Here is a 27,768-nt window from a genome sequence, read left to right as displayed (position 1 = left end):
CTGAGAGAGAGGGCTGATGGCAGGAGGGCCACAGAGAGGAAGGAGGACGGGGTTTCCTGAGCTCAACGGATGGTTGGCCTGTAATAATGACGGGTTGTCTTTGAAGACAGGAAACCCGATGTGTCTCCTCCAAACCACACCGCTGCCGCGAGGAGGGGTCCACACACACTGAAACCGGGCGGCGAGCACACGCGCGCCATATGTCCGCCGGCTCCCACTCTCACACCCGACTAAAGGCTGCCAAAGAACACACTCCCACCTCATATCTTATTTTAATACCCCCCCATTCACTCGTCCCCATGTGTATTAGAGGGATTAGAGGTTTTGAGGCAACGTCGCATCATCCAAACCAGATCACACGGCGGGTGGGCAAATCACAGGACACGGGACTGGAGGGAAGACAGACCGAGGTGGAGACACAGAGAGGACAGAGAGGAGTGCTGGTCGCAAGGAGCTGCTGCTCCGTGTTGACAGTTATATTTCCCTGTTGGGGGAAATTCACTTACTTGAATTGGCATGGTGCTCCAGTGTGTAATTCACTCCATGAGAGCACGGAGGACCGGGAGCCGAGTGATTAATGAGGAGGAAATAGAAATATAGGAATTGACTGATTAAAACAACGAGTGGGATGGATCGCGGGGTGGTAGAGGGGGAGCTAATGCTGCCTGCAACCTCCGACTGTTCGCACGAATTGTGTGCGTGTGTGTGCGCGCGTGTGTGTGTGTGTGTGTGTGTGTGTGTGTGTGTGTGTGTGTGTGTGTGTGTGTGTGTGTGTGTGTGTGTGTGTGTGTGTGTGCGTGCGTGCGTGCGCTGTGGGAAAGGGAGGGAATGTGTGAGTGTTGCGATGGCCACACGTTGCCATGCCCTGTATTATTAGTGCTGGGAAGCTGCCTAATGCGCTCAGTCCATCATTTCTTCAGAGGGCCTTAATTAATTGCCAGTTGACAGGTGGCCCAAAACCAAAAGCCTTTTAGGAAAAAGACGGATATTGGAGAGGAAGGATTGATAATGGGAGCCAAGAGAAGGACATTTTTGGAATTAGATTCTTTCTATGAGCTAATACTGAAAGTATGCAGGAGGAGCAGGTGCTCCTCTCAATTTGGATCTATCATACAAAATGAATGAAACGATATGGTGACATTTTGATGACTGAGACAACCGTGGCTTCGGTGCCTTTCCTAAGTTTTGTCATTGAACCCCCCCCCCCCCCCCCCCAGTAAATCGACCAATCTATGAATCAAGGTGTTTCTGATAAGGCAAACCTCAACCTGGTCGAACACTTTGACTGGCAGTAGTCTCCACTGATGTGTATAAAAGTTCTTTGTAAAAAAGAGCCGAATACATTTTGCATCACTTTAATACAAAATTGTGTTTTGGAGGAAAAGATGTGGCAACGCTTTGTTTAAACTTGTCAATGCTGCAGTTCAAGTGAGTGTTGAGTCTGTGTGGCTAAGTCTCCATTTACACACAATTTTCTTTACTTAATTGCAGAACCTCAGTTCTCTAGGCCTTGTAAATGTCAGTATGGAGTGATGTCCTTTATATCTGACTTGTGTGAGTCCCATCAGAAGGCATTAATAAATGGAATTAATAAAAAAAAAAAAATCCCTGTGCAACACTTTGACAGTGATGAAGAAATATTTGAAGATGAACAAAGCTGTGATAGAGCGAGATTAATGTGGAAAGAACAGATACTTTGTGACTGTATTTGTTCTCACTTTGGATTGTGACACAAATATGTAGTTATTTAGCTGGTTTGAAGAGTTCTACCGTTGATTCACATTCATCCCACAACCAAAAGACACTTGCATATTAGATTTTTGATGACATTCATTTGGCAGTGGGTGTGAATGTGTGTTAAGTCTGTGACAAGCTTGTGATCTGTCATTGGTTTACCTTTGGTTTTACGCTTTGTTGGACGGGGTTGGAAAAATATACGAATTTAAAAATAGAATAAAGAAAGAATGAGCACAGTTTTGCCACCTTTTACTCTCTAGAGACAACCACCCACCCCAGCAAACCTCAATTCTATTTGGCTGCAGTGTCCTTCGGGGACACGGTTAAACTTTGAAACAGACTTTGGATTTTAGGTTGGCTGCTGAGCTGCAGGTTCAACAGCCAACAGTCACCAGAACAACTTCTCTTTTTGTTTCTATTGATAATAAAAGAAACTAGAATGTGGCCCTATGGAATAGCTTCAAAGAAGTACTGAGAGATTTAAAACTTACAGTGGATTATTTGTATGCTGGAATCCTAGATTTGATTGTGCATGGTGGGACAGAGAGAAGTTAAATCAGTACATGTCAGGGTGAAAATGTGATTCGGGGTAAAAAGTTAAGGTTGTGCACACAGCTGTTTTACTATGTGGTCTCTGGTGGGAGAGTCTTTTTTCAGTAGATTTCATACTTTATACATGTAGGCTGTTTAGTTTAAACCAAAAAGTTCTATTTTCCACGGATGATGTTTCTAATCTTCCATTGATTGTTATTAAAAATAAGGAAAGCATCAGCTGTTGGACTGGTGTATACTTGGCCTGGCATTTGTCTCAAATGAGCCATCAAAATGACTTCCTATCTAAGAAGTTGTCAAATTAAACACTAAGAAACTTCCAGGGCACTGTCAGAGTCAGTTAGTTTACACCTGGATGTCATTTCTCTTTTAAAATTCCACTGAAAAGTTCAGGTGTCGCAACATTTAGCAGCGCAAAACGAAAAGGATGAAGTGATTTCAGGCTTCACCCACAGTGAATGGAGTCCACATGTCTGCTGTCTATGTGGGATAAACTGTGTAGTGATCACAGACAATTAAAGCCAGGCATTAAGAAAAAAAAAATGTTTCTTTAACTTTTTTTTTTTGTCATCCGCCTCTGCAGGTCTGATGATTCCTGTCTTCTGTGTGGTGGAGCAGTCAGACGGAGGCATCCAGGCGGAGGCTTGCGATGGCAGAGAGGAGCACGCCGAGTTCGTCCTGGTCAGGAAGGATATTCTCTTCTCCCAGCTGGTGGAGACGGCTCTGCTCGCCCTCGGCTACTCCCACAGCTCGGCCGCACAAGCCCACGGTCAGTCAGAGATGCAATTAACACCAGGAATCCTTTAAGCTCTTCCAAACTTTGAAAGAAAACTTGAATGGGCCTTTCAGCTTTTCAAAGGAAGGTTTGATTTCAGCTTGTAGCTATTTTGAAAGCCAAGGCATCCATCCATGCAGCCTCCTAACCACTTGTTCCAGTGGTTCTGCTGGTGAAATGTGTTTTTAGGCAAGTGCAAAACAGATTTGCTAGAATATTACAAGCCAATATGAAGGAGCATAATAGACTGCCATGCTGGTGTAATAAAATCTTGAGGAAAAACAACATGAAAACTGACAAAAAAAATTAACAAAACCCTTCATTTTCTGTTTGTTCTTCTGGGTTTTCCTTTTTTATTTCTATTTTTTGTTTCTTCTTCTTCCTATCTCACTTTATGTTGTGCTTTTTCTAATAAAGTTCTACTACTACCAGCCTGAAAGGCAAAATCATTAAAACAGTTGAAGACACATTAAAAAAATAGAAGTGTTAAATTAAATGATTTTATTGTTTTATTTAACAAACCCATTTTTGGCACCATATAGCTGTAACTGTTAGATTCAAGATGATCATATTGAACAACTTTTTAATCAAACCACCACTTACAAAATAGTCACTTTATATCAAATAGGCAAAACATGATGTTGATTGTCTAAACAATGAGCTGGTATATCTTTTATCGTCATCTTCACACTGACTCCAGCTCAATGTTTCCTTTTATTTCCAGTTGTCATGCTCTGCTGACTGGTTGCTGGCTAAAGACACAATAGTGGCGAAGCTCTTGAAATGAAAGCCATAACAAAACAAAAACAAGCATATTACCCTAAAAGTTGGAAGTATTCCTTGAAATCTATTCTTCCACACGCTGAAATCTCAAAGTGCTGCATTGATTATCTGATGGAGAACACACTGAGATTTACCTAATAAAAAGCATGTTAAAACGTCTGTCTGGAAGGTTTTTTTTTAAAGGCAAAAAAAGTCCAAAACGAGCTGCCTGTGTGTTTTCAATGGTTGCAAACACAGAAAGACGCCAACATAACCTGAAGGTGCACATAGTAACAGAGATAATCATCACAATACATTTTTTTTTAAATCGTCCTCCATGAACCACAGTGGCAAACCAAATAACAGAAAACTGCCTGCCTGTTTTTTAAATCCCGTGGATATGTTTTTCCTGTCCAAGGTCGAACTGCCTCTAATTGTTACCGTGACGAGAGCTTCACTGAAGCCGTTATTAATAGTCGTGACTTCCTCACCGCTGTGTGTCTCTGAGTGTAAAGTACAATACTGATTTCGGATTAAACGACACCGCAGCTGAAATGATCTTTGAAAGCAGACTCTCCCTCTAATCAGCAGTCTGAGAGTGAAACTGGATGTGAGGTCGTCTATTTAGAGCAGACACTGGACCGTCACAGTGGCAATAAGCACAAGAATGCTTCGACAACACAACTGAGACAGAGACAGAGGCTGTAAAAGTCATTAAAACACAACAAAGAGCTGGACAGGAATGTCTATGAAAGACTAAGTTACATTTTGTGTGTGTGTGTGTGTGTGTGTGTGTGTGTGTGTGTGTGTGTGTGTGTGTGCGTGCGTGCGTGCGTGCGTGCGTGCGTGCGTGCGTGCGTGCGTGTGTGTGTGTGTGTGCGTGCTCTACGTGTGATGATGTTTATGAAACGGCGCGGAAAAAAAAGTAATGTATCGTTGCACACATGGTAGTCATCTGTGACAGGACAGTGTCATTTACTGCTGTCTTTTTTTCAACTATGCAGAGTATTCCGTCTGGGAAAGTTGCCTTGCGTCGACATAAAATGCTAACGACAGAGCGACAGCGAGCAACACGACTATTGCAATAGAGCGAAGACGGTGGGAGATCCCCATCTGTTTGAAATCTCGCACGGGTGTTTGCGTCTGTGTCCGTTTTTGTTGGGAGTCAACTCCGCCGAGCCTGCAGGCAGACAGACGTCCTCGCGTGTGCAGGAGTTGACGTGAGCTTCTCAGTGCAGAATCTGTGTTGGGCGGCACCCCACAACTTGACACTGCGATCCTCTTGCTGGAGTTTACATTAGCATTGTCATCCATTACAAAGAGGAATCTGGGTGTTGATGTCAAGAGGCAAGTCACAGGGAGAATGTGACTGAGGTCCACCTTCGTGGAGTTTGCATGTTTCCCACAGACATGCAGGCTCTTGTTAAAAATGGAATGTTAAAAAAAGGTGTGAAAGTCTGCATAGGTGGTCATCTATCATTCAACCTTGTCTAGAACTCCCTGTCCACATTCAGGTAAATACACCACATGTTCTATTTAGAATCTGATATATTGCAGATAAAACTGTTTGCTTGTTCCATAATCATCAATCTCAGGAGCCAAGACTGATGAAACACTTAAATAACTATGGTTTGAAAGTTGGTTTAAGATGTACAAGTTAACATATTCATTCTCATGATGCAGTGTCAGAAGCTGGAGTTCAGTTCTTCTTATGAACAGCGATACATCGTCATTCTTTTCCACAGGTTTGTGTAGTTCCCTTTTCTCCTGGTTGGAGCAAACAGCAATTTGACAGTCTGACTGTGAGAAATAAACACCCATCAGATGCACAATAATCCTTCAGCAATGGTTTAAAATTGGCTGTCGAAACAGTGCGGGGCGAGCGATTGCTACGGGAAGGCAGATGAATGGCATTAGAAACACTTTGAGGCTCAGTGTTGTTCCTCAGTATCAGGGGAGGTCTCTCTCTCTCTCTCTCTCTCTCTCTCTCTCGCTCTCTCTCGCTCTCTCTCTCTCTCTCTCTCTCTCTCCCTCTCTCTCTCTCTCTCTCTCTATCAGCGTATATGGAAAACAGTGAGCCACAATGGTACCCTGTCCACATCAATACACTCGTCTCGCAAAGAAATTTGAATAAATAAAAGAAGAAGAAGAAAAAAAAAAAAGTAACAGAACCACACCAGCAGCTTCAAAGGGAAGACTGAGCGGGACATTGCAATGCGACACAAACAAAAACCAAGAAGACCGACTTGAGCAATTCTCACTTACAGGCTTGTAAACTACATTTAACCCATGCGGAGATGCATCTGGACGCTTCGACCTGCTTACGGTCGACATGGATGACTGTGCAGTCGCGCGGCATCGCAGACAAAACACACACATACACACATGCAAGCAAACCCCGAACGTCTCTCAAATGAATACGTTTTGTTTTTTAAAACAAGCGTTTATGTTAAATGAATAATTTCTGGCTTAAATTATACATTTTTTCCTCTGCGGTCCACAACCAAAATTACACAGAGTCTCAGCTATTTTCTCCCTGTTTGAATTGTGTCCTGCATTCTTGCGTCCACGCGGTGTATTTAAAGTCCCCAGCGAGGACCACGGCCTTTCTTTAATTAGCTTTGCCCAGTAATTAACTGGGAGATATTGTTTATTTCGATTATAAGGGTTTGAAGGCTTTTATAGAATGGATGGGAGCAGACCTGTACTTACGGCTTTAAGTCAGCGAACAGTTAACAGTGGTCAGTCGCTGACAGAAAGACAGCGAGCATTGTTGGACTGCCACGTCTAACAGGCCGCAAAGATCCTCAGTTTATAGGACAGACGAGTTCTGTAGTCTCAATTGGACGCTACTTTTAATATACATTAACAATTTTGTCTGTTTGAAAGCAACTTTATTCATGAATAGTTTAAGAAAAGCCTTTATTAACTACATTTGACTGTTTAAGGGGTTTCCATGTCTTCTCTCAGATCAATTTCTTCCATTTTTAATGTGTTGCCACCACATTACAATTTGTACTGAAGTTATAGTTTCATTAGTTTTGCATGTAAACAGAACAAAGCCACACTGTGATGGTAACTTCCATCCAACACTAAGTAAATCTTTATTTTCAAACCTGGTTTTCTGGTTCAACATTACAATGAATCCTTACTGATCTGTGCCAGTGTGTCTTAACCTTAGTGACAAATATACAAATCTTACCTTGTGGACACAAAGATGCACCCTGAATTATGTCTGGATTCATGAATCCTCATTTCAAGAGGTTTGTCCTTGAGAAAACTGAGTGTTAAATGACTGTCTTTAAGTCCAAGTAGCTCCAACAAATGATGGACTGCAACTGGTTTATCATACAAATAAAGTTGTTATTGGATTAAACAGAGCAGCTCTTGAGACACATAAACAAAATGCAAACTTTACATCAAGCTTACTGTAATCCTTCAAATGAGGTTTGTCATTTTTATAAAAGGAACTGAAGTCAAATGGTCATTGGTTGAATACATCCATAAGGCAATGTGTTGTCCAACATTTAATTAAAACGGCAACCTTTTCTTATTTTTCATCAAAGTGCTTTTGTTGATGCAACATTTTGTTTCACTGACCTCAGTGTAAAATAGGCTTCCAATGTATTTTCTATTATTAATTGTTAAGTAAACCAACAAAGTGAGGTAATGAAGAGGTTTCATGGGCAGCTAAAGAACGGTAATAATTTCAAATAACTTAAATTTAATGTTGTTAAAGTGTTTATAACGAGCTATTCTTCCAGTAATAAGGAGTCCAGCATATTAAAGTCCCTGTCACCAGGGTTGCTTTCATAAGGAAAGAGACAGTATGTCACTTCAGCAGACCTGTTGTTGATCGTTATACAAAATAAAATGTCAAAACTGATACCGCAGAGGCTGAAATATCCTGGCTCTAATCACAAGAATCAGGGTTATTTTTTGATTTTGTTGTAAACCTAGGAGCCACAAAATACAAGTTTCCCCTCAACAATTCCAACGTGTATAATCAGTGGTGCCCCTTTTATATCCAGAGAGACTCATATTTTCATGAGAAAATAAAGACAAATGATGAAGTTATTGCCAAAACTGTTCACTGCAAACATCCATCACCACGTACATGTTGACTCGCTGTACTCGAGTTCACCTCAGACTAGAGTTGGGTAGATCCTCTGTTAGCTCATTTACAGCCTGGTCTCTCATCATCTGCTGAAGTGACTGTTGGTGTCCAGATCTCAGAAAAAAATTTAATAAAATCAAGATTTTTAAGCATTAACACAAGTTCTACATTTAAAAAGGTTGTTAGAATAACTTTGTGAGCATGTAATTCATCTTTTAACTAAGAATGTAATACTGCGAGACTTTGAAAGAAAGTGAAATTATATAGAAAACTGGGCATGGTGTGGTACATTTACATAATAAAGTACAAATCAAGGGAAAACCCTCATAATAGACTCCAAAGCAAAAAGATTATACAACCATCCCCTAAAAATCCGAAGTTCTTCTTTACTTGAATGTTGATGCTATTTTAAATGTCAGAAAGGTTTTATTCTTTAAAATTCACAATTATGACCTTGACTTGATTTTCCACACGTAGAAGCAATTTTATTTCCAGACTACTGGGGTCCTCAGTTTCTTTACACAGAGAATGTAGACATTTAAATTTTGTTAATCTGAAACTTATCGCATCTTTTATGCATGAATTTGATCGCAGTAATTTTTTTTTTTAAACTTATATCTCAACAAGTGTTTATATTTTCAAGAACATGTATCTATATATGGGACTATGATCACTGAACAAACAAATAAAAACAAGACGTTAGAATTTATTATGAATGAATATTACATTTTATTTCTTTAAAATAACAACTCAGCTCAGTGGCAAGACTATTGAATTTAAGTTCTAATTGGGTCATAGGTTCAAATCCCACACTCTCTGGGCTGTATCCTTGAGCAAAACAATGGACCACACTAACTCTTTGAAAGTGGTGATGTAATGTCATATGAACTCTTACATGCGCGTCACTTTGGGGAAACGTAGCTGCTAAACAAAATCAGAGACTTGTAAGTCTTGGTAATAAAGCGACTAATTAAGCATTAATACAGCCGACCGTGCACATTTCCTGAACTAAGCCTTGTTTGACATTGTTGCATTTGTTTTAAGTGGTTTTTATGAAGTGACTGTAACATAACAAAACCAAGTGCTCCCCCCCCCCCTTTTTTTTTATTAGCCGTTCTTCCTGCAGCACACATTAAGTTGAAGACGAGTGTTTAAGGGGTGTGACAGAGAGTGATCCTAAAAGTGACAGCGTTTCCCAGGGTGCTGTTGTGGGTGACGGAGATGAGTCATGGAGTGGGGTTTCCCTTGGTGTGTGCCAGGGGTAGAACCTGGAACTAGTTTTTAAAAAGCACTGCATGTGTGTGCAGACGTCTGCTGCCATTAGGACTTATTGTAGACTGTTACAATGGGATGACTGTGTGTACAAACGTACGTGTGTGTGTCTGTCTGCGTGTGTGTCTGTGTGTGCGCACGTAAGCATTCATGCATGCAGGCCCACGTGAGCGTCTACGGGAAGAGTGGAGAGACTTCAGTGTGTGTTTGTGTGCAGATCTGTGCGCATGGGCACACTCAGACATGAGCCAAGCCACCAGCCGGCCACATAAAAGCATGTCTCTGGGAGGTGGAATTTTAATGTGGAAATGGGAACAATGATTTCTACTTTTAAATGTGGACAAGAAGCAGAGCCCATTGAACAGCAGACCAAAAATGATGGATCAATTATTAATGCATTTGCCGTCACACTGTGAGCGTGTGAGTGTGTGTGTGTTCGCGTGCGAGGCGATACATGTACATGTCCACTTCTCTGTGTGCTGTCATGTGTCCTCGGTGAGTTTGTGTTTGTCTGCTTATTCACCCGTTTGTTTCCACCCAACTTGGCATTAGTGAAATTCTTGGCTTATTTTCAGATGCTGTGTGTCGAAGATGGCGAGCAGAAGCAGTTTTCCGTCCGTCCGTGAGGTAGACAGAAAGGTAGACATATTAAAGGATCCAATAGTGAAAGGGGAAGACATATAAATAAATGACAAAACATAAATATTAGCAGTTGAAATTTAGGCGGCATATGTTTTGTTGGTTCTTGCAAGTCATAAAGCTACATAAGCAAAGACTGACTGGAGAATATTGCTGTCATTTCTCAGCCAAATCAAATCACTATAAATGTAATGCTTTTAAGGAGCTCCAATTTAGAATATATTCATATTTTTAAAAATCTAATAGCCATTTTCCTTAAAATGTGAAGGACCCCCCCCCCCCCCCCCCCTCAAAAAAAAAAAAAAACCTCCAAAAAAAACCCAAAACAAAAAAAAAACTGTCCCCCTCAACAAGAAACATTAATTGCCACACTTTTCCCTCAGACTGGTAAACCCATGCTTAATATGCACTTTGCAATCAAAGACCTGGGCATAACGATGCACAGCCACTGGATCTCTACTGCATCAAAGCCACACAGAGGCCTCGACCTTGTGCTCAACTCCTCTGGGTATGGGTTTATAACATGCATCTGTGGGTCTGTTTAAGTTCAGCCTTTGCGTGGCTCCAAATCCTACCCATTTCAGAAGTGGAACTTATTGTCTGTCTGAAAGTTGTCTCATTAATTCTGTCCGTTCTCTTTGTGTTTTCTGCTTGTATCGTAGTTAAGCAGACTGTGTAGTAAACACGTATCTAAACTTGTCGCTTTTAATTGTATTTCTTGATGTTAATTCCTACTTTGTCTAGCTCATTTACAATTGCGAGTCAGGAAATTGTGTTTTTTTTTTTTTTTTTTTTAAAGGTCACTGGATATTTGATGCTATTCGTGTGTCTGAATTCCTTCTTCCTGACATAGAAAGGAAAAAAAAATAAAATAAATGAAGGGTTGGTTTATTGCCAGCCCTCATCTTCAGACTCTGGCTTTGATTGATGTAACAGAAAGTGCCACTTCTCTCCTAAGTTTTCCAGTCCAGGTATTTATTGTTGGTGAAGTGGACAGTAAATAAATGCTACATGTTCAAAAACCCCAAAAAGGAGTTGTGGTTAACAGTCTAGGTCAAGAAAACAACACCACAAAAAGCTTAGCTTTCTCTGCCCAAACCCAACAATATAAGCTCAGCAATCTCTGAGAGGATTGGAGAACATTTGAGAGCCGTTTCAAATGGTCTAAACGTGTGCAATCACAGGTAGAATCAGAGATGCCTTGGTGCCAGAACGTAACATGAGGGGATCCTGTGACATGTCGAAAGGGTTCCAAGGGGATTTTATCGTAATCATTCATCACAAGAATGGATGAGAACTCTCTTGGCTGCCCTGTTTCACTTTCTCCAACTTTGGAGAGTGGAGATTTTTCCATTCCAGAGACTGCTGTCGTCTGGTCCCACCTGTCCCCACTGTGTAAGATCGTCTCCATGAGGCTACGATCGATCCAATCATTCAGATTAAGGCAGAAGTCAAACCAGTGAGACAAAGGTGCATGAAGACCGACAACGGAAGAAACCACAGATGTGGATATTCCAGGGAAAGATGGAGGTGTACGCCTTCTTCCTTGTGCCTATTTTTTCCACAAGAAATCATAATAATAAAAAAAGGAGGATATATACTATATATTTTGTTAACAAAGAAGTCTGCCATTGATTGGGTTATGTCCGTCATCTAAGAATGAAATAATTCAGATGATCGCACTCCTGCTGCAGATTCCTCAATATGCTGTGCAAAGGTTGAGGTGTCGCATACTCCACACAGATGGGTCGTGAAAGGTTTTACATGTGGGAAGAATGCTCATGTGGGCAGCATGAATGAAGGATGATTTTTTTTTAAAACAGCTCTATCTGGTTCTGTTTGGGTTCCTTCACGTCTCCATGGTGGTCTCGGGTTCCTCTGAGGTTCCTCTGCACCTCCAGGGTGTTCAGTCCATTCTGTTCATGGTGTTCGGATGACGCTGCCTCTGTACGACCCAATGATTAAGAACACAGCCCAGCCTGAGCGACATTAAAGATAAAGCTGAGTTGTAAACACTGTGAGAGATCAGAGTAGAGAAAAGGAAAGAGGGAGATATGGAGAGGCAGGACGGAGGGAGAAACAAGGGGACAGAAACAGAAAGAGAGAGGGAGACTTCTCTGGACCCGTCTGGATCTCATTTTGAGGATAGTAATGTGATTAGCTTTGTTTAGTTTTCACAGCTCCAGCCAGTCCCCATGAAAAAACCTCTGAGAGTAAGTGTGTGTCTGTTCTGGCATGTTAAGGTGAAGCGCATATGTGGGTTTGTGTATATTATATTGTGCACTCAAACAGTTGTATTCTTCGTAGAGAGATTCAACCAGATGATAACAGTATTTCATTGGTGGAGCTGCTTGAACAGCCAATGGATGTTTTTGTTATTCAGTCCTGTTGCAAAAAACACCAAACAACTGAATTGTTTGTGTGACTCCTGCTATGACTTGTGATATTATTTATACATTATACTGTCATTCAAGCCGTTGCAAATCACTGACACAATGGAAAAGGCTGGACAAATGCTTTGAAACATGTTTAACTTGTCACAAGCCGTATGGTTTGCATGAACAATTTTTCATAAAAGTTGGGTTTAGGTGTTTGCAGCCTTTCGAGAGCACTTGAGAAAGAGAGGGCGCAGACTAAAGTGTGTTGCAAGAGATAAAAAGTGGCAGTAAAGATACTACAGTAGTCACTCACGCTCTCATGCATATGAAGATGCACAAAACACAAGAGCAAAATGACTGCAGATATCTGCAGAGCAGCTATGGACACATAATCCTTCTTGCTTTCCAACAATTGATTGAAAAAGTATTAAGTGTAATAGTGGAGCCACTTGATATTTTCTCACATAAGGTTAAGAAATAAAGTAAAATAAGTTCACCAGTCACATCAAATCACTTGTTTGAATTAAATCCATTCTAATGTTTAGAATATTTTGAAGAAATCTAATCCAATTATAAGATAACAATTTCTCTGAAAGTTTGTTTGTTAACAAAATAGATACATTTTGTTTGAATGTAAAACAATAAAATTAAATAAAATTCTGCATCTTTTAAGCCATGTGATTCAGACCCCTGGTTTACAACAACTTAGTATATTATTAAAAAAAAAAAGGGGGGGGGGGTTCCTTCAACCCCTTTACTCCCATCTTGTCACCACTAACAAGATTTGGCATGCATACTTTTTCTAACCACAACTTCCAGACTGTTTATGTATATAAAAAAAAATCAAAAACAACAAGAACACAGAGAAGCAGAACTTTCATAATACAAAAGCCACTATAATGGCATGCTAATCAATAGCGTGTCATACATCTGCAACTTGAGCTTCTGAGTCCCGTCTGTGTGTTTTATGTTGAAAAACTGCCAGAAACTGAGAGTTGAAGTTCTTAGAAAGAAAAAAAAAAGGCAGAAACCTTTATTCAACCTAGTTTGTTGAAATGTTTTTTCCTTCAACATGCAGACATACAGTGCATTGCTTTTTGCAGAGAATCAATGTCACAACTTTTCTTTAATATTGAGATTCCTTTTTTGGTGACATTTTTAATGCCTGAAAACTGTAAGGTGGTATTTGGTAATGTATTGGATTATTAATACTGGTGAATGAATGTTGGCTTTATTGTGCATCTTAAGTGACAGAAATCTTTGTTTTCTCACCAGGCATCATCAAGGTAGGGAGGTGGAATCCTCTACCTATCCACTTTCTGACCGATGCCCCCGAGGCAACCGTCGCCGACATGCTGATGGAGGTCTACCACATGGTCACGTTGCGTATTCAGCTACAAAGGTGAGCGGGAGATTTTCGGGCTGGAATCTAGAATTTTTTTTCATCCTACTGCTGGGCGAGACGATCAATCTTTACTGTCTTGGTGAGGTTTTGTGGAAACTACGTGTGCGGCAGAGCTAGGTGGTTTGGATCTTTGGGCTGATGACATCACTGAATTCAGGAATATATAATATCGATCAAATTTGAAAGCAGCTATTATTAAAAAGGCTGAAGCTCCAGGTCAAAAAACTCCCATGGGGATTTATCTATTATCCGTCTCTGTTGGTGTGCCAGGAATTCTCCATTCTTCAGGCGGAAAACCAAAAAAAAGTCAAGCAGGGTCTTGATGGACAGATTAAAAAAAATCAGATACACTCCAGATGAGAGGTCGCTATCAGTGTTATTGTTTTGGCACATACCAGCCAGGTTTGTTTATGTGTTTGTACATGTAACCATGGCACTGGCGGAGCATTTGGCACGTTCTGCACACAGAGCTGAAATGATTTATTTGTGGTTAAAATTAAATAAGAACAGTGAGACTGCAGGGAGATAGGATGTGGTGCTTGGAGTTGAAGTTAATACGTGATGTTTGCATGATCAATCTGAAATCAGTAAAGGTGAAACAAGAGGCAGCGGACATTTAATGATGCTTTGTATGTATTTTTCTGAACGAGAAAATAAAGGTATCAGCATCTTTTCCCAGTTTCGAAAGCCAATTCAAAACACTTTACAGGGCAAAACTTGAAGTGGTTTTCTTGCCTCATAGTAGTTGTTTGGATCTTCCTCTACTTGTGGTTATTTTTGTTGACTCTCCCAAATATTCTGGTCCTAAAAATTAAGCAAATTTCCAGACGTCAAGTCAGTTTTTCCGAATTTAACATTACCAACTGATTATATTGGAGTGATTCTGATACTGAAGACATCCTGTGTAGACATACAAACAGAGCCCTCACTGCTGCTGCTATTCATGACATGTTACACCCAAACAGAAAGACTGTCAGTACAGAATTTGTCCATTCATTTAGCCAACACACTTTGAAAATACACAAAAACATTCACAAACTAAACGCTTTTGTTTTTCCCTGCAAATTTTGACGGTCTCAATTTCCCAGTACAGCTGACCACAGCAAACGCGTCATAAATCGAGACACTTATTACAATCAGGTGTGTTTGAAGTGAGAGAAGCTGAAAACATGCAGGACTGTGGCCCTCTTACGACGAGGATCCAACACCTCTGCTCGACATGATTTGTAACGAACACAGTTCACTTGACCTCAACACACGTTTTTAAATTCTTGTAAATTATTGCTCGGCATTATCAATACAAAAACCCACATGAGGTAGACAGTGAAATGAGGGAGATTCAACCAGCAATATGTGAAGATAAGAAGGTAATAATTGGTGGAGAAATAAATGAAAATGGTATAAAACAGTCAAATGTTTCCCAAACGTGATTTGGGGCTTGAAATCTCCCACCCTGTCGTGACCAACACTCCATGACAGATTGATTTCAATATACCCCTGATAGAGAGCTGAAGTCACCTGAACACTAAATCTGGTATATTCCAAAGAAACCGAAACAATCCAAAAAACTAACAGCTCAGGATATTCAAAAATTTGTTTTAGCTCAGACTGTGAAAAAAAAAAAATGCAGTTGATTACTGATCAAATTCATCAATGTCGTCTCTATATTCTGCATCCCGTAGTTCCCAGAACAGTGACTTGTTCGATTCATGCTTTGGTGCAATGAGGCAAACATTATCACTTATGTGCAGAGCCAGGCTCCTCCGTCTCCCCGTTCCCAGACCTCACCCCTCAGCCAGAAGAAATTCCCAAATGCCAAAATAGCTCAATGAATTTGGTAAAGCTAGAATGCAGAAATACACTTTTTAAAGTGTTGTATTGTTTTTCAGAATTTATGTCTGAGTTAATTAAATGTAATGGGTGATGTCACCAATGACTGGGCTTGTTTTGCATGCAGCTTTTCAAAGCTGGAGGATCTGCCTTGTGAGCAGTGGAACCACGCAACCGTCAGGAATGCTCTCAAAGAGCTGCTGAAGGAAATGAACCAAAGCACTCTGGCCAAAGAGTGCCCTCTATCACAGGTGAGAACAAACTGTGTTTCTTCATCGCGATGCCATATGTGTGCCTGAGTCATGACTCCACAGTCGAACGCCCCCGGCCAGAAGCTGAACGCTGTTGGATCTGCTTGGGCAATTAGTTGCGACAGTTTAATCAAACTCAACCCCGTAAAGTTAAGATCCGTCTCCCGAGGCACGTAGACTGTACAGCTGCCCTCCGTCCCCGTCTCGTAATCACTTGAGTGTGAGATGTGTTTGCGCACTGCGTTTAAATGGATCTCTGCTCCGAGGATCTCTGCTCACGTCAATTGCAAGCATATGTGTGTGTGGCTGGAGATTCCCTCTGTGCTGCGCTGCACTGGCTCCATTTTCCATGGGTGGCTTCCAGTCATGATTAATGTTTGTCTATTTCTATTGTGTGTGTGTGTGTGTGTGTGTGTGTGTGTGTGTGTGTGTGTGTGTGTGTGTGTGTGTGTGTGTGCGTGCGTGCGTGCGTGCGTGCGTGCGTGCGTGCGTGCGTGCGTGCGTGCGTGCGTGCGTGCGTGTGTGTGTGTGTGTGTGTGTGTGCCATGTGCCATGTGGTTGTTGCGTGCGTCTAAGTATTTCATATTATGTTGGTTATTAATTATCTTTCCCTCCCTCTTGCTCTTTTTCCATCAGAGTATGATTTCCTCCATAGTGAACAGTTCCTACTATGCCAATGTCTCCACTGCTAAATGTCAAGAGTTTGGTCGTTGGTACAAGAAGTACAAGAAAATCAAAGGTGAGCCCAGTAACGTTGTGTTGGAGTTCAGCTGGTTCTATAAAGTTATTTTAATAAAAATCTAACATTTACGGGACAAAATTCCATTTCCCCTCTTAACTTTTCTTTTAATGTTTATATTTCTTGCTATTTCTGCAAAAATGACTAAATGATCAAGTGTGACACTGAATAAACTGAATTAGAACTTCTATAACTCCTTCTCCCTTTAGCAATAAAATGCGTCGCAAGATATATGCAAGAAATTCTTGCATCCAGATTTAGTAGGGCAAACATCACGTGATCCTAAAGAGACACCCACTTGGTTTTTCAAAACCGAAGCAGTATAACCTAAGAACAGTATTACACACAATGTAAACACTCTTCGTGCACTTCTTCAAGATAGGATGAATTACATTGGCATTAGTGGAACCCTGAAATATTCCCAGCTACTTTGGACTGTCATCTAACCCATCAAGGGGGGAATCTTGAATTTAAGGGGATCTACACGAGTGCTTCAGTTAATGTCAAATACAAACCCAGCTGCAGACAATCAAAGAGCTTGGACAGAAACTAAATATGGCTTCTTGATTTTTGTCAGCAGTAATATCTTTTCCCATGCTCCTAAAGCACAGTATAATTTCAATGAGTAAAAATGTGACATTCATAGACATGACAAGCATTGTGATAATTACCAGTATCAGCTGATTTCAACACTTTTTTTGAAATGGCTGAGCCCTTGGATGGGAACATTCTCAGAATGTGTTTGTCTCTTCAGTTTGAATCAGGATCTACATGAGGATTACTGTGTTTTATAGCTGAAAAGTCTGTTTTTCTAGCTGATATAACAGCTTTACTTAGAGGAATTCCACTTTGTGCTTCAGTTCTGTCTCATCATCATTCGCATATGCAATGCTTTTCAATTACTCTGCACATATTTTAAGATCTCATTGTGTTCAGCTGAATGAAATCGAGGTGAGATTGCAGCCTTTTGTTAGACCCTCTCTCACTGTTTCTATTCTGTTTTGTGGAGCAGTGGATTACTTGGAGAAGATGTGGTCGGGACGAGAGGCTGCTGACATCAAAAGTGAGCAACCTTTTCAAGTTTTGTGACGCTGCGAATCACCAGAGGCGTTCTTTTTGTCAAACCTGTCTTCTGTGCTTCTCACCAGTTGAGAGAGACAACATGGCCGACTTTTGTGTGCTGGGCCAGAGACCTCCTCCTCACCTCGCCGGCCTGGCCCAGCTCAGTCACCTGGGCGCTGGCAGTCCGCTCCGAAAGGCCGGATCTGGAGAGCCACAAGTGCCCTCGCAGCCGTGCCAGCAGCCCCCTCCCCCTTCCCAGCAACAGCCCTCGCCTCACGGCCCCCACCACCATAGCCCTCCCCTTCATGCCGGGCAGGTGCCACCTCCTCCCCCACCGCCTCCGCCCGGAGCCCTGCAGCCCCTACTGGGGCCAGGTGGACTGCTCTCCCCTCAGCTCTCCCCGCAGCTGGTTCGCCAGCAGCTCGCCATGGCCCACCTCATCAACCAGCAGCTGGCTGTGAGCCGCTTGCTGGCCCACCAGCACCCGCAGGCCCTCAACCAGCAGTTCCTCAACCACCCGCCCATCCCTCGAGGCTCGTCCAAAGCCGGGGGCGACCATCCTGGGAGCAACCCCTCGGCCGCCGAGGTCTCCTCTGAGATCTACCAGCAGGTCAGAGACGAGCTGAAGAGAGCGAGTGTCTCTCAGGCCGTCTTCGCCCGTGTGGCTTTCAACCGCACACAGGTAGGCCCACGAGACAGGCAGGGGTCAAGAAAGATAGCGGACAGGAGTGAAATCAGATGGAGGGAGACGTGAGGTGACAGCACAGGGCAGTTATACTGCAACAGTTAGCCGTACAGGGAGACAGCTAACAGAGATTAGCCACTTCTAGACTCTCAGTGGGTGAAACACAATGATCCCCCCAGTCTGTTTAGCATACAGCAATATAAGATTTATTATGCATGAATCAGCCATAACAATATACCTGTTTCATTATTTTTACCCTGGTTGGCAAACAATTTTTCTTCACAGTGTATCAACACCTTTTTTTTATCAGAACCAGCAAAGACGTCAGAAGCGATTTAAGCTAAAGTAGCTCCTCTTTTCTATTGGATGAGGCAGGATTAACTTTTTACTGCAATGAATCCATTCATTCTTCCTTGGACCACTTTGATAGAGAACCACTAAGAACATCCCACTGAGAACTCTGGCAAGATCAAATTCACTCACATTCCTACACCTCAATACTTTTACTGCTTCTTGCAGATCAACTTTGTGGACAAATTGTTCATTAGTTCTCTTAAATATCTCACCTACCTGGTGCCACGAGGAATCGGTACTCTTATTCATTTCACCGGTTTTGGTCATATCATTATTGTTGATTGATATTTCTGTAAAACAAGTGTCAAAAGCTTCACTGAGGGGACATTTGTCGGTTTCTGCCACCAATCAAGAGAAAATGTTCTTTTGTTTAATAGACTAGTGCTTCTTTATTTTCTTCGGATCTTAAAAAAAAATCACTGAATCTATACAGTATAACTGAATATTGAAGGTTTTGCACACAATTCTGAATATACAAAAGCAAGACATTGTTTTTGTGTCTTTCCATAATGTGTTCAAATTTAAGCTGAGAACAATTGGATGCTCCCCATCATCCCTGGTACCGTCTCATCCCCCTTTCCCAGGCTGTAAATCACTGCCATGAGAGGGAGCATCACATTTGATGCCGTCACTCAGGCAGAACTTGAAATGCCGCTCGCTGAGCTACGATTCCTCAGATCAAAGTTCTTCAATGCGCGGCAGGGGAGAAGAGATAATTGCTGTATTTGATAGAAATGAACAGTGAATCACATCACTGATAGATGGTAATTTTTCACACCGGGTTTGGCTAATTCTGCAATCACCCACCTCGTGGTATTTTAAGGGGGATTAGCGGAAGCGTGGCAGGGTTGCTTGCTGGGTCGTTGAATCATCTTGGGCACCCTCGCAGCAGTGTAAACACCTGATGCATTCAGGCTGTGCTAAAGTGTTTACCGCACGGCCCATTAGATCAGTGTGAATGGGAGGTGGCTCGCAGACCTGCCGGCCTTCCAGCCAGGTGTGTTTCACAGGCTTCTCTATGTGTTACTGAAGAGTTGAGAGCAGCCAAACAATGAGCAAATTTCTCTTCTTCGTGTTTTGTAAATGAAACCGGCACATCATTCTCCATTTTACTTCAAATTCATACACAAGTTGAACATTTCCACCTGAAAGAAAAAAATGTGCTTTAAACAAATTTTGCTAGGTATTATTTAGAGGTGAAGCTAATGTTAAATGTGATTTTCTTAAATGTTCTGGTTTCCTTCACGTTTTATATTTATCCATCAAGGTATATGTCAATGGTTTATCCATACTGAAAATCATTACTAATATATACTAATATGATCTGAAATTAATTGTACATTATTGTCAGTGTGTATGTGTATTGTCAGTTTTACAGACATAAAACTTGACTTGTTGCTGTACTGTAAAGCTGTAACATGTCTTCCCTCGTGTGTTTGTGCTGCTCAGGGTTTGCTCTCAGAGATCCTGAGGAAGGAGGAGGACCCCCGCACGGCCTCACAGTCTCTGCTGGTCAACCTGAAGGCCATGCAGAACTTCCTCAACCTGCCCGAGACCGAGCGGGACCGAATCTACCAGGAGGAGAGGGAACGCACCATGAACCCCTCCGTGGGCCTACCGGCCTCCAACTCCTCCAACGCTGGCCCTCCACGTCTCACACAGGTTAGTTTGTCTGAAACGTCCCTGAACAATCTGCATGACATGTTTCTTAAAGCACCATTGATCAATCCGTCATCTTCATCTGCATTTTTCAGTATTTGGTCAAGGGGGAGCTGAAGCTTATTTTAACTAACTTCAACCATGAGGCAGAGAGTACTCATTGTACTTATAACCACGCTATCAAAAAAACTTAAATAGTCTAATATTACGGAATTATTGGGGGGTGGGGTGGGGGGTACAGCATCAAGATTCAAGCCCCTGAACCTCCGACCGCAAGCTTGCTTTTCCAACCTCAAGGCTCATTTTACAATCAGCCGGCTCTTTACTATTTTTTTTGAAAGATGGAGGGGGACTTGCTTATGAGCAATTATATGTACTGCAAACATTTATATGTATGCAAAGTGAAGCCTGGAAATGACAAATAGCTCTTAGACAAAACATAACCAAAAAGCAGAAAAAATATAGGTTATGAATGTTGGATTATTAAAGAAAAGATTTAAAACAACGCTGTTAAAACCTAGCATATATATCTTTTCCACCACAGGCATTATTACATTTTTCTTTCTTGAGGACAATTTAGGGGTTATAAAACTGTCAGTAAATCATTTTACTTTACGCAGATATTTTAGTTACATAGCATTGTGATTTGCGGTGAACAGACGGAACAGAAACTTTGTAGATTACAGGTCGCGTGTCAGATAACAGAGGACAATAATAAAATAAAGCAAATTTATTTTTGTGCTACGACATTAGGAGTTTGCCCATCTTTTCTTGTAGGTTTTCCATATTTTACCCATTTAGTCTAGTATGAAGGTTAATCTCTCCATCTCATAGATCTTAACGACAGCGATTTTTACGCTTACTGGGTGGATACTTGGCTGTAACTTTCACGTGTTGTGTGTGTCCGTGTGTGTGCATAGAAAGTGTGGGAGAGGAGCCTGGACGAGCAGTTAACACCTGATACCTGGGCCTCCATCTGGAAGAACAAGACGAAGATCTCAAACTCTGTGAGTCATCCTTTCAAATTCAACTACAGTGCACTGTGCACCGATTCCAGAAGAGTTTGTATTATCTTATGCCATTTATAATGGAGAAAAACAGCTTCAAAGCTATCATAGGAGCATGATGTAAACATAAAGGACATTATGCAGTATTTGGAAATGTCCTTCCATGTGCACATAACAATTCAGCGGAGTCAATGATAAGAAGCTCCTTCTGATGTCAGGGCGAATGCCCTTTCTTGGCTGAGGGTGAACTTGTGCGGCTATTCTTATTATGGCTATGTTAAAATTATCTTTGCGAGGTTTACACTGGGGGAATGTAAGCTCGCTGGTCTGTACATGTCTCATAGGCGACTTCAAACGCTGTGTATACAAGCTCCTCGAGAGCCAATACATGCTCATTCAAACAGAAACAACAAAGAAAGACAAAAGAGGACGACTTAATGACTTTGATCTGTAAACACAATTCATGTGGAGACGTGCGCTGCAGATGTGCAGCTGATGTTCATACAAGAACCGCTGCATGTCTGCTCTTGGAGCCACTCGGCCTGATCGTCAGCTGATAACCTCCACTCACATGTAAACACCAGATCTGCTCTGGCGCATTCAACCCTCAGTAGTTTTATGAAATGAAGGATAATCCTGTAAAAACGAAGGCATGCCTTCAAAGCGTCGTTTCACTGATATCTCCTGTGAGCATATTTCATCATATTCTATAAGATTCACGTGAGAAACAGGAAATAGCACAAATTACTGTAAAATATGGTTGCAGTCAAGCAATGGAGCCTGATACTCGTTTTGTACATCTCTGGAAACCCAGAACACAACAGGTATACAATTACTAAATCTTGCATTAAGACAAAAAGAGAGCATGCAAAGTTCTCACAGAAAGAGGCAGTTGTGGGGAACCGGTCCAAACTCGGAACAATAACCACTAACCTCTGAACCACAATCATTCTGACATGCAGGAATATTTAAAGAAAAAACACATGATGGAAAGTAGTTATTTGGCTTTATACCTATTTTTTTTCTTCACAAAAGTACTTAAAAATAATAACTAATGATTTCACTCACTGTGTGTTTCTTCTCATGTCATTCTTTTTGCTCCAGCCCAAGCCGTCCGGCCCAGTGTGTGACCTCCCGCTGAAGCTGGAGTCACTGGTCAACATCACATCAGGCATTTATGAAGAAATTCAGCAGGAGATGAAGAGAGCCAAAGTGTCCCAGGCTCTGTTCGCTAAAGTGGCCGCCAACAAGAGCCAGGTAGGAGAAACACCGCAGGAAAAATGAGGCCATGAGGAGTCTCGGACTATCTTTTTTGTGAGCCAACAAAACAGTCCAGTAAAGAGAAGTGGCAGGGGAAAATATACTGTAGGACATCAGTGATGAAGATCACTTCAAATGTTTCACACTTCTGTAATGGAGGGAACAATTCATCAACAAAAGTAATGACTATATATGTGTTGTAGCAGTGGTTTGGATGTTGATTGGATTTTAAATGCAGCGCTTAGTGAAGAATTCCAAATCTTGGGAGAAAATTAAAACCACAGATTGAAGCTGCAATGGCTTTCTTTTCAGTTTTATTTGAAGAGCCATTGTGTTGTTGTTTCGAGTAAACTTCAACTCTGTACCTGAATGCCTCCTGTGTAGTCATAAGGACGGACCACTTGCATTAAAAAAGAGTATTTTAGTAAATTTTGTTGTTGTAAAAAAGTTATTTTTTGTTCATTTGGTCAGATAGCAGAATGGCAGCAAGTGATAAAAACACCAGATTTAACTGATATTAAAAGGCTCCAAGCTCAGATTAAACTGGTTTCATAGATTAACAAGCACATGTTTCATGAATAGGTGTATTAGATGATTTTCAACTCATTTATTTTAGAAAAAAACGTGATGGATTCCAAATCATAAGGTGATGAAAATATTTCAAAAAGCATCTTTTGACTCCATATTGATAGGAAGAGAAAAAAATAAGTCCCACTGCCTTGTAGAGGAGCAGGACCTCCACTATAGTTCCTAATATATGATGTGTGTGGGACACATGGAGGTCCTTCATCTTAGGAGACACAAAGACAATCCATTTCACTACCTCTGCTGTGCCAAAATAAATTAAAAATCAGACCTAGCTGTGCAAATGTATAAAGTTATTAAGTACACAAATAAAACATTGTACGGGAAGATCGTATATACATGTGACACACAACTTCCCAATCATATGTCATATCAAACAGAAATCCCAGTTGTTGTCAAAATAATGTTGCTTCAAGACAAAACAATTTGCTGACTTGCAATAATAATGTGGTTAAAAAGCCTTAAAGATGTCATTTGAATCCACTGAATCTATCTCAGTCACGTGTTTTGTGCAGCTCAGTCGCAGGAGAAAGGTAAAGCTGCATGCACACCAGCAGATTCCCCCGGCCGGTGGGTCTGCAGGGCGGCTGAGGGTCACGGCTCAGTGCACCCATCTGCTGCAGCTGGCCACGGCGACAGAGAGCGAGAAAGAAGGAGATGATCAGGCTATTAGTGGCGCATGCCGCCCGAGGTGGCTGGTTGAACACAACAGCTGGTCTCACAAACCGAGCCAGCCTAGCAGACATAATTGAATCTGCCCCCCCCCCCCCCCATCATCTTTACGTTCACCACACTTCCTGCTCAGGTCCAACTTGTACCCAAGTTTTCATTGATACTCGGAAGACTTCTATGCCTCCCGATACTGTGTGGTTTTCCATATTTGTCCTTCTGTGCATCCGCCAGTGTGTTTCAACTATTTTGTCAAGAAATTTAGTGTTTACAAGAATACAACGAGCGATCTGGGAAGCAATCCAGCACAAAGTTCATGATTCTACTACACGCTGCAGAGGTTGCCAGTGTATCCCAGCCCACAAAAAGCTTAGATCTAAACAATTGGAAGCCCACTCTGGCTTTTAACCCTTACCTCCATCTCTGCTGCAGGGCTGGTTATGTGAGCTGCTTCGGTGGAAGGAGAACCCGAGCCCGGAGAACCGCACTCTGTGGGAGAACCTGTGCACCATCCGGAGGTTCTTGACGCTGCCGCAGGCCGACCGTGACCTGGCGTACGAGGAAGAGTCCAGGCACCATCACAGCGAGAGGCTGCACACCGTCCTTCACCTGCCACAGGACACACAGGTAAGTCTCGCTGCTGCTGGTATAACATGCAATTTCCAGACCAGATGTGTCATCTAAACCTGGAACTAGAAAATGTTCTCCAGTAAAAGCACTGGAAGAGATTTTGCGTGTAACCTCATCTCATAATATTGTATGTGCTAAAACGTATATGTTGGTCTACAGTTTTTCATAAAATTGGTACCCAAACACCCCCCCAAAAAAAAAAAAACAACACAAAAAACCTGAGCATTGTAAGGCTCCAGGGTCACATGTTCTCCTTTAACTCTGCTCGACCGGCCCTCAGGGTGTTATTAGGAAATCCTAATAAAAAAAATACTATTATTCATGGCTTTATTATATCTAAAATGGATAGATTTTTCCACGTTATTGGGCATTATTACATTATTGGTTGGATCTAGCACCTCAGCCAGCTGAGCTAGCAGTTGTTTCCTCACAAAATGTGTGTTTAACAGTAGGAAAAAATGCGCTTCTTATTTACTCACCTCAAAATAGTTAAAAATGTAATCAAGATTTACACACAAAGATCATATTCCTATTCCTTACAGTTACAGCGCTTAACAAGTTAAAAAAAAAATTTTATTGGTTCCCTTTGTAGCACATTTTTTCACTTCCTGAAAATATAGAAGACGGTTCTAAATAGGTTCAGTTGCACCCTCAATTCCGAATTAAAACTTAAACGCACTCTTGTATGACACATTTTAAAAAGAGATTCTGTTTTATCGTATTGCCCAAAAAGTCCTGAGTTTCTGCATAATACAGATTCATGGTCATCTAAAACTCTTTTTTAACAATAGCATTTATTATTTAAGAGTGTTTTCAAAGCCTTTTCCCCAGCCTGCAGCCAACATCCTGGACCTTTGTTACCCCTCCTCTCTCCCCCCTTTGAGATGCAGAAATCACCATTATAATATATAATGTGTTAGAAAATCATTTGACTCCTTCTGTCCACCTTCTGAGACCAGCATCTGTCATCAGTGTTCCCTTATTTCTAACTCTGAGTATGTGCTTTTGATCTGTTTCTGTGTGCACATGTGTTTGTGCGTCCCTGCGTGCCCCGCTGGAATGAAGAGTAAACAGTGTTGCTGGGTGGCACTGGAGGAAATGCCCCATTAGTTTTTGAGAAGAGAGTCGGAGGCCAATGGGGAGAGAGGAGGAGGGAGAGAAAAAGGGGGAGATCGATGCAAGAAACAAAGTGACATCTATTACTCTTTCATTTGTGGAAACCCGTCCTATCTCCGTCTGTTTGCCATTTATCTAGTTTGATATCGTAAAAGAATGGTTGACTGAGGAATCTAAATTTATGAACAGCTTTGTCAACACCGGCTCAATATCTAATTTTCTCTGAAATTGAATGTAAATAACAAAAATATATCATATCAAACGCTGGTTCAATGTGCAATCAAGCACAAACACAACAGCAGCAACTATAACTATGAGCGTCTACCCATTCAGAGGGAATACTACATGGGTTTACCGATATTATACACTTTAACACTTAATGTGCTTCACATAATTAGTCACATTCATTCACATACAATCAATCGTGGTGCTGATATGCAAGGAGCTTTGCTAGTATTGGAGGAAACTTTGAGTTAAGTGTATTGGCAAACAGAATGTGAATAACCATCAACCTTACAAATGAAAGGAAATACAAACTGAGCCACTTTTGCTCTTAATCAGTCGTCAAATTTACCTAAACGTTGAAGAAATCTGAGTCTTCCTGACATTAAACATTCTTTATATATAGAAGGGTCCTCTGCAGGGAGTTTTTGTTGTAGACTGTTCACATACAGTATCAACTCGGTCGGTTTGGCAGGTTCAGCGTTTTGGTCCAAAAAGTTCAAGGACAATTCAAAGAGTCAATGATCTGCTTTTATAGATAAAAGCATTTTACCTAATTTTGTACTTACAGCTTGACTATAATATTATCTTTTATTGATTTTGATCATTGATCATGTTCGTGTAACTGCATTCAATCAGTCATAGATCTCATTATGATGACGATGTCCTTAAAATGAATAATAATAAATGGAGCCAGTGGGAGCTTAGAGAAGTGAGCTTGTGTTTGGAGGTTCGCAGGTTTGAATCTCACTGCCTAAAGTTCACCACTTTGAGCTCCTGGGTAAGCCTTTTGACCCTAGTCCCTTTGGTGTTTGAAAAACAAATATTTTTTGTCACATAGAACTCTGACTTTGTAATTGATGAGAGAAGAATAACTGCTCTTTTTTCCAACTTTCTTGAGATACTATTTATGAATCAGAGTCCGTTTCAAGCCCAATCCAAATGAGTAGCTTCTTCAGCTCGCTGGGATCGGACCTCTGGTCCTTGTCCCAGTTAAGCTAACCAGACGTTTAAACCATGTCAATGGGTTTCAATCACTATTGAGAAATAACAGTTCTGATCCCTGATTGGAAATGTGGACTGGACTTCTAATGCTTCCTGTTGGAAGGAAGTGGCCAAATCTGCCGATAAAACATTTTTTTAGCCCTGAAAGTAGGTGAAGGCATTGATGTAGACCAAAAAGTAAATGTATTGATGCTTCACAATTTAGGAAGTGGTTTCCTTGAGGTTCAAATAGTATATGTAGGACTAATTGATATGGAAAAAAAAACCAACAACTTTTCATAGTATTATTCTTATATTGTTCAGTTAGAGGCCTCAAACCAAACCGAAATCTGCCAGGCAGTAAAAGTTACGGATCTTTTTTTCCCTTTGACCTGTGTGGCTCCATGACGGAGAGGCAGACCCAACAACTGTGGCTAATATGCAACATGTAGAGGAGACATAGTCATAACTAATTGACGCACCTGTCAAGTTATACTTTTGCAGACACCGAGCTAAATGAATCGACCGCAAGTAAACTTGTATTGCTTGTATTGCCTTCAATAAACACAAGGCTTATCATCGTAATCAAGCGTAATTTTATGGCAATCCGATATCGAGATTGCTTTATCGACTAGCCGTCAGTGAGAATGTGAGTGAAGTGCGCAGTTAGTTAGACAGGATGAGCAAAGGCTCGTGCTGCAGCTGCTCCAGATGTTTGACAATGAATGCGAACAGAAAACTGATTTAAAATGGTCATATGGTGATGGGAAACTTAAAAAAAAAAAAAAAGTAGAGAATTGCTTTGCTTTGTATTAATGAGCAGAGCAACAATGACAAACACAATCGAGAAATAGTCAAATGTCATAGTCAAATTTGATCTTGGCGGATTTACTGAAGCCATCAGCTCTCCTCCTCTGCCTCCCCAGCAAAGCCATTATATCCCACATATAGTATACACACCATATGCCATAAATCAAAACCAGGCAAACTTCCTGATCCCCAACATGAATCGTCCCCTGCGTGTTCAGTGGCTCCGCCCACCTCCACTCCACCACCGGGCCATTCCATTTTTCTTTTC

General features: G+C 41.4%; 1 protein-coding gene across 2 annotated transcripts in view; it reads left to right on the top strand.

Annotated features, from left to right (window-relative positions):
• The window catches only part of satb2 (SATB homeobox 2), a 59,744-nt gene that overhangs the window by 19,108 nt on the left and 12,868 nt on the right, over window positions 1–27,768 (top strand). For both annotated transcript variants that reach the window (XM_080498049.1, XM_080498048.1), the window contains exons 3-12: window positions 2,873–3,058; window positions 13,508–13,634; window positions 15,595–15,718; window positions 16,355–16,457; window positions 17,470–17,520; window positions 17,606–18,201; window positions 20,008–20,220; window positions 21,138–21,224; window positions 22,329–22,481; window positions 24,171–24,365. In XM_080498049.1, the coding sequence (XP_080354175.1) occupies window positions 2,873–3,058; window positions 13,508–13,634; window positions 15,595–15,718; window positions 16,355–16,457; window positions 17,470–17,520; window positions 17,606–18,201; window positions 20,008–20,220; window positions 21,138–21,224; window positions 22,329–22,481; window positions 24,171–24,365 (1,835 nt within the window). The remainder of the gene's footprint in view (window positions 1–2,872; window positions 3,059–13,507; window positions 13,635–15,594; window positions 15,719–16,354; window positions 16,458–17,469; window positions 17,521–17,605; window positions 18,202–20,007; window positions 20,221–21,137; window positions 21,225–22,328; window positions 22,482–24,170; window positions 24,366–27,768) is intronic.

The sequence above is a fragment of the Blennius ocellaris genome (genome assembly GCF_963422515.1).
Source record: "Blennius ocellaris genome assembly, chromosome: 6".
NCBI lineage: Eukaryota > Metazoa > Chordata > Actinopteri > Blenniiformes > Blenniidae > Blennius > Blennius ocellaris.
This window is presented reverse-complemented; position numbering and strand designations above follow the sequence as displayed.